Source organism: Pelobates fuscus, chromosome 2 (genome assembly GCF_036172605.1).
Source record: "Pelobates fuscus isolate aPelFus1 chromosome 2, aPelFus1.pri, whole genome shotgun sequence".
Classification (NCBI taxonomy): domain Eukaryota; kingdom Metazoa; phylum Chordata; class Amphibia; order Anura; family Pelobatidae; genus Pelobates; species Pelobates fuscus.
In genome coordinates, this window is record NC_086318.1 from 83,046,032 (window position 1) to 83,058,182 (window position 12,151).

The following is a 12,151-nucleotide window of genomic DNA, read 5'->3' on the forward strand; positions in this document are numbered from 1 at the left end:
TAGAGTCTCACTTGGGACCATGAAGGTAGGTTTTAGGCAGTTTTTCCTCCTGATGGAATTTAGTAAAGGGAACACCACAACACTCAGGACGGCATGGCAGGTATGTCTGCTAGCTAGTCACAACATTCGCTTTCCCCAAGCATTGTACGTAGGTCCAGACTGTTGTATTGAGCAATGTAGAATCAAGGTACATTGTCACAGGACAAACTTACAATCAGATCATTCATAGTACTTATATGTTCATTTCTTCAGTCACTTGTGATGAATTAAAACACAAACTGCTAATTTTAGTCAGTACGTCAGTAGGAACAATTCTCCAATATAGCTATTTTTGCAACTTTTATCCTATTTTTGCTAGTTTATCATAGTTCATGCATTTCGGTTTTCACTTGCTGACTTTTTGATTGAAAGCAATCAAATGCTTGTTCCCCTCACCATTGCATGTTATGTCATTAAGTTGCTGATTTTAATAAAAATAAAATATGTAAGGAGTTATGGTGCGAGAAGTGCCCGGGAACTTCCTTCCCCCAATGTCAACAGTCAAACTGCTTTATAATTTATTTGACTTCTTATCTGGGATCCAGCACTGCCCCTTGCTTCCCTGACCGCTGTAGGGCTTAGATCAGGAGAGCTAACGGACGCTTCTGGTCCTCCAAATACGAGAAGAGGCAGGGACCAGGTAGGAAGTCAAACTATTAGCAAAGAGTTTGACTACTAATATCGGGGAAGGGGAGGGCACCAGAGCACTCCTGGCACCATAACCACTACAGCTTGCTGTAGGTCATAAGGCCTGGGATATTTTCTGAATAACTAAAATGTGGTAAATAGAATTGGTCAAACACTGTGTGAACCAAGGTGCATATACAGTAAATGGCTGAAGGATCCTATTATATAATAAAGGCAAGGATTAGGTCTTCTCATTTTTCTTTGGGATTATAATATTGAAAAATAGTTTTGAGGTGACATTTGTCCTTTAGGGCTGTAGACTTTGTGTAATTATGAATATAAACAGATAAGCTACAGTATGCCTATTTGAGCTAATAAAGACCTTTGTTTTGGAAAATTGCATCTATATCTATTGGGAATATTCAAGTGAGAATCCAAAGTGAATTTCAAATTTAAGGCCGAAGTAGCCAAACTACTTCACATGTAGCCACAAGAGAACATGTAGAAAGAAGTTAGTTTTATTCCGTAATCGTTTTTATTGCTTTACAATAGAAACACGTGGATTTTCTTTACAACACTGGCATATTTAGAAATCTACACCTACAAAAAAATATACAGAAACAAAAAAGAACGTAGATCGCTCTGCAATAAAGCCGGGATTTGCTTGGTATTCAGATACATTGATTTGATAAGGCTTGTTTTGGAATTTGATGACACTTGGTTCACCCATATATTCTAGTGTCAGGCGTTGTGTAAATTGTCTTTGTACAGCTGTTGTGAGGCAGTAAGAGCCACTTGGAATGCACTTCTAGTGCTCATGATTAGGGCTGCTATATCCCAAGGTATCTCCTATGGGGTAGTGAGCGAAGAAGGTGCGTGCCAGGTCATTTATTCTATCATATGCTCCCATACTGCGGAAGTGTTCCACGTATTGCCAGAAATCACTGGTGGAAAAGGGCCAATATGGGTGAGCTGGAGCCTCTTCATATGGTGGTTCTGCAAAAATAAAAATAAAATAGAGAAATGTCAGAATATGTATCATCTACTAGCTCAAATGTTTTCATCATAATACAAACATAAATATGAGAATAAAAAGGTATAAACAATATACCAGCAAGTGGAGCGCTATAATGAATATTAATATAAATAATGAGGGGGTATACTCACCCCTCCAACATAGTGATACAATGTGTCCAAATGTACATACAAAGTAAAACAACAAAAAGAGAGAATATAGTGCAGATGGTTTACAAAAATAAAAAATGAATAATAGTAGCAATTGGTTGAAACCACTCACGTGGGTTGGAGCCTATAAGCTATTGGCTCCGTAAGTGACTCCTTTTTGCTCTTGAGGCAGCAACACACCCCTTTATCCCAAACGATGTTCTCCCGAAGATATGGAACAAGCAGAGAGAGAGAACCTCATAGGTGGTATTGTACAGATAGTGTATACAAAATAGTGAGATAGTAATTGTTATGCTCACCTTAGACAGAGCCTTGAATTCCTGGCTCTGAGGTTTGTTGGCAATATGCTAATTTATTGGGATAGCATTCCCCACATAGTGTTCCTGGAGGCTAGAAAGGACTATATGGACTGATATAAAAAAATATCGATTTATTGTAGAGATAAAAAATAATAAAAACAATATTAAGACTTCTCAAAAGCATATAAGCTAAAATGTAGAAAGTCCAAGTATAAAAGTCCAAAACTCCAGCTAAACGCGTTTCACTCTTGTATGAGCTTCCTCAGTAGCTGTGTGACACCTTTTAGCTTATATGCTTTTGAGAAGTCTTAATATTGTTTTTATTATTTTTTATCTCTACAATAAATCGATATTTTTTTATATCAGTCCATATAGTCCTTTCTAGCCTCCAGGAACACTATGTGGGGAATGCTATCCCAATAAATTAGCATATTGCCAACAAACCTCAGAGCCAGGAATTCAAGGCTCTGTCTAAGGTGAGCATAACAATTACTATCTCACTATTTTGTATACACTATCTGTACTATACCACCTATGAGGTTCTCTCTCTCTGCTTGTTCCATATCTTCGGGAGAACATCGTTTGGGATAAAGGGGTGTGTTGCTGCCTCAAGAGCAAAAAGGAGTCACTTACGGAGCCAATAGCTTATAGGCTCCAACCCACGTGAGTGGTTTCAACCAATTGCTACTATTATTCATTTTTTATTTTTGTAAACCATCTGCACTATATTCTCTCTTTTTGTTGTTTTACTTTGTATGTACATTTGGACACATTGTATCACTATGTTGGAGGGGTGAGTATACCCCCTCATTATTTATATTAATATTCATTATAGCGCTCCACTTGCTGGTATATTGTTTATACCTTTTTATTCTTATATTTTGCACTTTATTGTGGATTAAGGTATTCCACTTTTTGTGTTGAGCTGCTTTTATTCAGGCACTTTAGTATATCACTCACTATCTCAGTAAGGGATAGTTATTGTTTTCTCTGTGACAAACATAAATATATTTGCAATACATCTCAAGTATCCATATTTAGGATGCGCAGTCCTTATTTTTAGCCAAATGTCTTTTTTTTTTGTTAGCCCACTCTGTCCTTCTTTTCTACTCGAATATCCCTCTTTTCTGGTAACTCCATATTGATGGTGTGTCAGAGCTCCACAGTAATAATAATCACTTTAATATCTTCAAACCTCAATAAATAAGCTTAGAAACCAGCCTGTGTAAAAAAGATACATCGTGTTCTAAATTACATTTTAATTACATAAATTGTTATTAGTAAGTCACCTAAAATTTATTTGAACAGCCCCTCCCTGGCCACATCCCCACTCACACCTTTAGGATGTGACCCTGTTTGGCCACTTCCAATGTTTGGAGGTATGTGTTTATAAAGCCATCATATTACATAGTAGAAATACTGTTGTACACAATCAGTGCTCCATCCAAGGAGATTCACAATGACCTTGTGTCACAAGGCAAAGCAGAGGGCAGGCAACTCAGACAGAGGAAGTAATCAGTATATTATTATTCAGTAAGAAAAAGTTCCAAAAATACAAACGTTCTGCCATTAAGCCAAGGTCATGAAACATGACACCAGTTCCAGTGTTATTATTGTTATGTGAAATGTAAAGCATAGGTTCCAAATATTGTGAATGGGCACTCCAAGCTAGGGATGAGCTATATTTTTTTTGTATGACTTTTATAGTTTTAGAAACTTAAAAGATATATACCTGTCCTCAGCTTTAAAGTAAAACAAATTTCAGATGAGAAAGCGGGTAACACCTCTAAGCCAATCATCGCCCTCCCTTTGTTCTCTGTAGGGGGGTGCTGAAAATATTCCACCAACTCCCTACAATTAGTATTACAAGACAAATTCCTTTGAGTAAGTGTTGTCTGTGCAGATATTTATTATTCATTGTTATAGGTAAGAAGGAAGCTTTTTAAACACAAAAACTCTGGCAAACGCCAATGCAATGCAAATCGGGTGGAGAAACTCAGTGCAGAGAGTTTAATCCCTTAAGGACAAATGACATGTGTGACATGTCATGATTCCCTTTTATTCCAGAAGTTTGGTCCTTAAGGGGTTAAATACAGATTTTAGGATGCAGAACTTCAGGGAAACAAAATTAACAGAGAGCAATAAAATGTGGTGTCTCTCTCTTTAGACTTATTGACTTTTGCTATTAATTACATGAGATGATCAACTGGCCCTCTCATATTTGGACCTGCATTTTACCTCCTACATCGTAATAGGTACATAGCTAAAATAGTTCTCAACATGGCATGATTACTTCTCATGTGTCATTGGAAACAAGAGGAAGCTCCCTCGCAAATTTGAATAATGAATCAGGTGAAGTATTTTGACCTGAAGATACAGAACTCATATATGGGAACCTAATATTCGTGGTGAATCAACCACTTGTCAATCTGTGGGGCAACAATAAAAATCAGGACCTTCACTTCACCTCAAAGCTCAGTCAGCCTTTAAGCCAGTGGCGTACACACAACCCATGGGGCCCCGGTGCGAAAACTGATCTGTGGCCCCCTCCCCCCCCCCCCCCCGCTTACTCTGCGCGGGCTGGGGCCGCAACACATTGCGGGCGGGCACCTGGTCGCAGGGCTGCGACCCGTGCGACCGCGGTATGTACGCCAGTGCATGCATAAACACATACACTTAAAGGACCACTACAGACACCCAGATCAAATCAGCTCAATGAAGTGGTCTGGGTGCCAGGTCTCTCTAGTTTTAACCCTGCAGCTGAAAACAGCAGTTTCAGAGAAACTGCTATGTTTCACTGAGGGTTAATCCATCTCTAGTGGCTGTCTCATTGACAGCCGCTAGAGGATTTTCTGCGATTCTCACTGTGAAAATCACAGTGAGAAGACGCTGAACGTCCATAGGAAAGCCACGCATGTGCATTCGGAGCTGAGAGGCGGATCGGGACGGAGAGATCCCCAGCGCCAAGGGAGCCCGGCGCTGGAGAAAGGTAAGTGCTTTAGACACACACACACACACTCTCATGAACAGACGCACACATTTACTGACAGACACACACTCAGTGACAGACGCACACAAACATACTCAGTAACAGACACACACACTAACACTAACACACTCTAAAACTAACACACTCACTAACACAATCACTCACACTAACACTCACTAACACACTCACTCACTCACACTCACTCACTAACACACTCACTCACTAACACACACACAAACTAACACAAACTAACACTAACACACACTAACACACTCACTAACACTAACACACTCACTAACACACTCACTAACACACTCACTAACACAATCACTCACACACTCACTAACACAATCACTCACACTAACACACTCACTAACACACTCACTAACACACTCACACTAACACACTCACACTACCACTAACACACTCACACTAACACACTAACACACTCACACTAACACACTCACACTAACACTAACACACTCACTAACACACTCTCACTAACACACTCTCACTAACACAAACTAACACTAACACACTCACTAACACACTCACTAACACTAACACACTCACTAACACTAACACACTCACATTAACACACTCACTAACACACACACTCACTAACACTCACACACTCACTAACACACTCACATTAACACACTCACTAACACACTCACTAACACTAACTAACACTAACACACTCACATTAACACTAACACACTCACTAACACACTCTCTCACTAACACACACACACACACTAACACAAACTAACACTAACACACTCACTAACACTAACACACTCACATTAACACACTCACTAACACACACACTCACTCACTAACACTCACACAATCACTAACACACTCACATTAACACACTCACTAACACTAACACACTCACTCACACTCTCACTAACACACTCACTAACACTAACACACTCACTAACACTAACACACTCACATTAACACACTCACTAACACACTCACTCACTACCACTCTCACTAACACACTCACTAACACACACACACTCACTAACACTAACACACTCTCACACACACTCACTAACACACTCACTAAACACACACACACACGTTTTTTCTGGTTTTTTTTTTTAATTTAATCCCCCCAGCCTCCTTACCTGTGTGAGAGCTGGGGGGATTCCCTGGGGTCCAGTGGTGTTGCTGGTCACCCGGCTGGCGGGCGCGCGAGGGAGCACTGTCCCCTGGGTGCTCCCTCTTCAGCTCCCTCGCGCGCCGCGTACTGATACCGGAGCCGGAAGATGACGTCATCTTCCGGCTCCGGTTTCAGTGCGGTGCGCGAGGGAGCTGAAGAGGGAGCACCCAGGGGACAGTGCTCCCTCGCACGCCCGCCAGCCGGGTGACAGCAGGGCCAGCCTCGGGGGGCCCGGAGGTGGCCGGCTCCTGGGCCCCCCAGCAGAAGAGGCTGGCCCTGTGGGTACATACCGGGTCGTAGGGGCGGCCGGGCCCCCTGGTGGGCCGGGCCCGGTCGCAGCCGCGACCCCTGCGACCCTGGTATGTACGCCACTGCTTTAAGCCATGGGAGGTGTACTTTACAAACATGTGGTGGGTGTTTTGTGAACTATAGTTCCAGTTACACTTAGTTATCCCATAAGTCTGGCTGAGCATTATGGGGATTGCACTTCACATCTGACAAGACATTGTGCGGTGCGCACATATGTACACACGAGCAAGTATAACAAAATAAGCATATACTGCACATACACAAACACACAAGAATACCCCTACATACATAAACAGACACTGCACTCACATACTCAGAAATACTGAGACAAACATACTGAAATCGTCAACACGCACTCCGAAACATCAACATACAAAGTATATTGACAATATGCCAACATACATATTTACTGTTATTATACCCACACAGGGACACTGCCATAAATGAACTGACATTGTGGATATGCTAGAACATGGACACCCACTGATAATTTGCACACATAAACTCTAATACACACATTGACACTACACACAATACACAATGATATTGTGTATGCTTTATGCCATCCCCTTGGATAGAATCCCCTTGGATAGAGCACTGACTATGCTGTAGGGGTCCCTTTAAGACATTCACAAGCATTCATGATGGTCCTACATACAAAACCCTTACATTCACCAATATTGCACAAACTATATTTATTTTTGTATTCATTACCAATTAGGGAATGATTGATTTATGTTTTAAGTGGCATTTGTCAGTAATGATAGACTTGTGGATATGGATATGCCATTTTTCCATAGGCACTCATTAAATAAGTATAACATAGGCATAAGGATCCCATCCCATTCAAAATGCCCAAACGGTAGATTATCAGGACTGGCTCAACGACTCGTGGGTTTCTGTGTATTATTATGTTGATATGTGCAAGCCTTACAGTTTTTCTATAACTTACAAACTGTCTGTAAGTTAACACAGATTTGATCAGAGTTTTGTCTGTAAGTTAACACAGATTTGATCAGAGTTTTGGCATTTCTATCTCATATTTCCCCCCCAAAAAATGCAGCAACGTCAAGCACCAACACAAGCCACACTGCATGCTTGCTATAAAAGTACATTAATGTTTACCATTTTCCTCGTAAACCGGTCGAGCATCTGTAAATAAAAAAAAGGAAAACTTTATGTGAGAGGAGCCATAATAATACAATGGAGACTTTCAGAATATAAAGTGTGAGCTGAATCCAAATGTCAGCAGGAATTCCTAACAGTGAGGCTGTGTCCCATACAATAGGGCCCTGTGTCCGAAGACAGCGTGGCACTGAACCCACCTCATGGGAGTGCATGCAACAACATTCCAGAGAGCGCATACAGTCTGATAGGGAAACTAAACCATTTATAAAGGTTCAAAACACCTTCAAGGTTCTTCCTTTAAATTGCATCTTACTAATTTCAGCTATACAACAGTTAATCTGAGTGAAGGGGAAGCAGACTGAGATATATACATTATATATATTCAGCTTGAGTAGAAGCTGACAAGATAAGACAGCCGTCACATTAACTGCTTAAATGGGAACTTTATTAATAAATTGAATTTTGGAAAGAACTAAACCTGTATTATAACATCACAACAGTCTAATTACTGACTGTCCAGTATACAAACAAGTGTATCTGTCTGTCTGTCTGACTGTCTGACTGTCTCGTGCTAAACTGCCAGGCAAGGTTGGAATGGATAGAATTTCCATATTAATTAATGGTAGAATTGTGTAAGTTACTCCTTTAACAGAAAGAACAGAACTAATGTTGGTCCAATTGGAAAATATAACTTTATAAAATTGCCTTGGTTATATACCATAGAAATCCATATGTAGATTTTCAGGTAATTGTTATTATTGAGTCACAGACATAATGATCTCACATCGGAGTTTGAACTATCCAGTTGGGATAATATATATGAATTCTGCTTGTAACTTGCCTGGAAAATGTGAAAATGAAATCTAAGATGTTGCATTTCAATGTAGCACACTAGTGATGCCTATGGGTCATAGTTAATAGATTCATAAAATTAGCTCCTAACAATAAACACGTTAACCCGTTGTCTGATGCCCTCACACTTTAGCTGTGTTAATTGGAAAGGTACAGATAAAGGTTATTAAACTTACCCAGGAATGTTCCCAGGAGGATGCAGGAGAAATATAACCCAATGAAGAGCAACTTCATCATTGCCTTCTATGACGAACTGCGTGGGTTAATCTGTAAAATGACACGATGTGAGAGACTTACTCCATGGTAAACAAGGATAGGCTAGTGAAATAAACTTCAGATCATTACCTTCATATATATATACTGTATACACTTACATTTTGTGCCAATTGCTTTAGTAACATGATCAATGTTTCTGTATAATGTGCTACTTTTGTTGTAATTGTTGTGTGTTTATATATATATATATATATATACCAGGCAGGTCATTTTTACTAGCATACTGCGTGGATGGTAATGCCATGCTGTTACCTTTCTAATGCTGCTCAGTACTGTAACTCACACTAATCTATGGCAGCAATGGATCTCCCCTGAATCACAAAACGACACTGTCACTAAACATTCATACCTACACTATATATCATTACAATACCACTAACACTAACCTTTAACCGCTACATTATCCTAACACTGCACATTAAACATTACACTATAACTAAACATTAATCCTTACACTATCAATAAATAGTAACCCCATCACTACACTATCACTATTTACCACTGCAATATCAATAAACAACTTGCTTACAGCAGGCAGGGATAACCCTAGGTGGACCTATAGTGGTCCTTTAATGAACAATAATCTCCACACTACATTCCCACTAACTATTAATCCCCTTCCCTATTAATAAATAATCCCCACACTACACTGTCACTAAACATTAACATCTACACTACATATCATTACAATAACACTAAATTTTAATGGCTACATTTCACTGCACTATCAATAAACAGTAATCCTCACACTACACTATCACTATTTACCTCTGCAATATCAATAAACAATAATCCCCACACTACACTGTCACTAAATATTAACATCTACACTACATATCATTACAATAACACTAAACTTTAATGGCTACATTGCACTGCACTTTCAATAAACAGTAATCCCCACACTACACTATCACTATTTACCACTGATATATTAATAAACAATAATCCCCACACTACATTACCACTAACTATTAATCCCTTCCCTATTAATAAACAATAATCCCCACACTACACTGTCACTTAACATTTATTTCTACACCACGCCACACTATCACTATCACACTATCAAACATTGACCCATGCACTATTAATAAACAGTAATTCCTACTCTACATTCTGACTAACCATTTACCTTTACACTACATCCTACTATCATGTAACATTAACCCCTACAATACAGTACACTTACCAATAATCCCTAAAATACATTAAAATTAAACATTAACTCCTACAGTATCCAAACTCTAACCATTAACCCTTACTATCAGTGTGATACATTTACCCCAACCTCAAATATATTGTAATAGAAAATATATATTGGAACGTGCGTAAGACATTAATAAATTAAAACTATTGACCTTTGGTCTTATGGTTTATCGTGATGTCTCCAGAACCCCCAAAAATAGCATTATTTTTCCATAATGCACCATACTGCACGTGTCCACACACACACAAACATATACAGCAAGGTACTCTTGAGCATTTTGGTGAAATATGTTTATCAGTAATGCAAACAGAAGACATGCAGTATGTGTGCAAGCTGCATCTATTTTCTCCCTTCTACAGAGGAGCATTACATTACATATAGATATAACATTTACAGGGTTATTTACTAAAGCGAGAATTGTTGGGAATTTAAGGCTAAATAACTAAATTGGAAGCATAACTGACTTTGTTATGTTTCCCAGTTAAACTACTTTGGCCTTGCATTTGAAATTCACTTTGAATTCTCACCAACGTTCACTGTAGTAAATAACCCTGTTAATTTGTTACGTAATTGGATTTATTTTTTTTTAATACAAAGGAAAGCAGTCATTGGATATAATGGCCCATTATGCTTAGCTGCTAATGGAATGCAAAGAAATATACAGAATCAATACTGAAGGCATAGTTAATGCGCAAATGCACGTAAAACATGTGAACTGGAGTGTCAGAAAGTATTTGTCTTGGAATCTTGTCATGAGGTCCTCATATAAATAGAAGCTTTCTCTGCTATAATAACATACATTTATTTATAAATGTATATGTCAAGCTGTATCACTACAGGAAAATAAAATACAACTAAACCAAACCCAAATCTGCCTTTCCCTTTTTTATAATATGGTTAGAGGCCAGGTGAGCAATGATGTTAATTGTTTAGATCAGTAGTGAGCATGGAGTTACCTGTGCTTCTGTCCTGATCAGACGTTCTTCTAGTCACTAGTTTGTGAAGACTTATATCTTGCCCAGAAGCCTTCGCTTGTTACCTACTTTGAAGCCTGTATTCCTCCTCTAGATACGTCCCGACCTATTCACACTGCTGCCTCCTCCTCACACAGCTTAAGTACATAAACAGGAGTCTGTTTCAAAAGAAGGCCAGTTCCATTTCGTGTTTTTTTTTTTTAACGTCAAAATATAACTAGAGTAAAATATGCCATTTGCATCCACTGGGAATTTTCGAGGATTACAAATGACAGATTGGTGTGGTTACTGGTGTACTGCCAAACCTTCCTCAGAAATAAAACAGAGTATTCCTTCTACAATTGTCATCATGTGAAAAAATCTAAATATTTATCGTTGTGTATGTCAGCGCATAAGCATTACCGATAATTAGCTATTATTATTATTATTATTATTATTATTATTATGTTTACATCTATATTCTGCTGTCCTTTGCAATAGGTAGACTAATACACAAGTAATTATAGTAGGACATGTTGGACATACATAAAAAGAAGGTGCTGATGGCCCTGCTCAGAATTGCTTTTATTCTATGGAGATTTGGGTGTAAATGTGCAAAAGATAAAAGTAAAATGTATCCAATATAATTATATAACGCAGTAAGAGGATGACATGGGTTAGTAGAGTGCAGGGGAAGAAGAGGAAAGGCACATTGGTAACGGTTTAATCTTCTTGATAAAAATCGTTTTTAATGAATTTTTTTTAAAGGACTGGACACTGGGAGAGTCTAATTGAGCAGGGAAGGAAGTTCCATAGGACTATTGTAGCTCTAGAGGCTACATAATAATATGAACACTCAGCTCTCAACAAGATACTCAAAAAACTGGAGTCTTTTGCAGAGGGACTCTTAATCCTAGGGGGGGGGGGACATCAATATCTCACTAGACAGCCCTCTAGACACTACCTCCCACGCTGACACTTACCTCGCATCAACTAGAGCAAATACCCAACGCCTATTAGACTCGCACCAACTATTCGACTGTTGGAGATCATGTCACCCATCTCAAAGGGATTACTCTTATTACTCTCATACAACAGGCTCTTACTCGA

The 12,151-nt window shown here is 39.0% G+C and overlaps 1 protein-coding gene across 1 annotated transcript; it reads right to left on the reverse strand.

The window, feature by feature from the left end:
• Nucleotides 1-1,168: 1,168 nt before the first annotated feature.
• On the reverse strand, nt 1,169-11,226 carry OTOS (otospiralin). Its single transcript, XM_063440954.1, has 4 exons — nt 11,045-11,226; nt 8,779-8,869; nt 7,748-7,774; nt 1,169-1,662 (listed from the first exon to the last, which is right to left on the reverse strand). The coding sequence occupies exons 2-4, from the start codon at nt 8,837-8,839 to the stop codon at nt 1,475-1,477; spliced, it is 276 nt and encodes a 91-aa protein (XP_063297024.1). The 5' UTR covers nt 8,840-8,869; nt 11,045-11,226; the 3' UTR covers nt 1,169-1,474.
• Nucleotides 11,227-12,151: the final 925 nt, after the last annotated feature.

Excerpts from the sequence above, each read along its gene's own strand:
- OTOS (XM_063440954.1), bottom strand. The coding sequence starts at position 8,839 with ATGATGAAGTTGCTCTTCATTGGGTTATATTTCTCCTGCATCCTCCTG. Across the intron at positions 7,775-8,778 it reads CCTCCTGGGAACATTCCTGG|ATGCTCGACCGGTTTACGAG; the intron begins GTAAGTTTAATA and ends TTTTATTTACAG. Across the intron at positions 1,663-7,747 it reads ACCGGTTTACGAGGAAAATG|AACCACCATATGAAGAGGCT; the intron begins GTAAACATTAAT and ends TTATTTTTGCAG.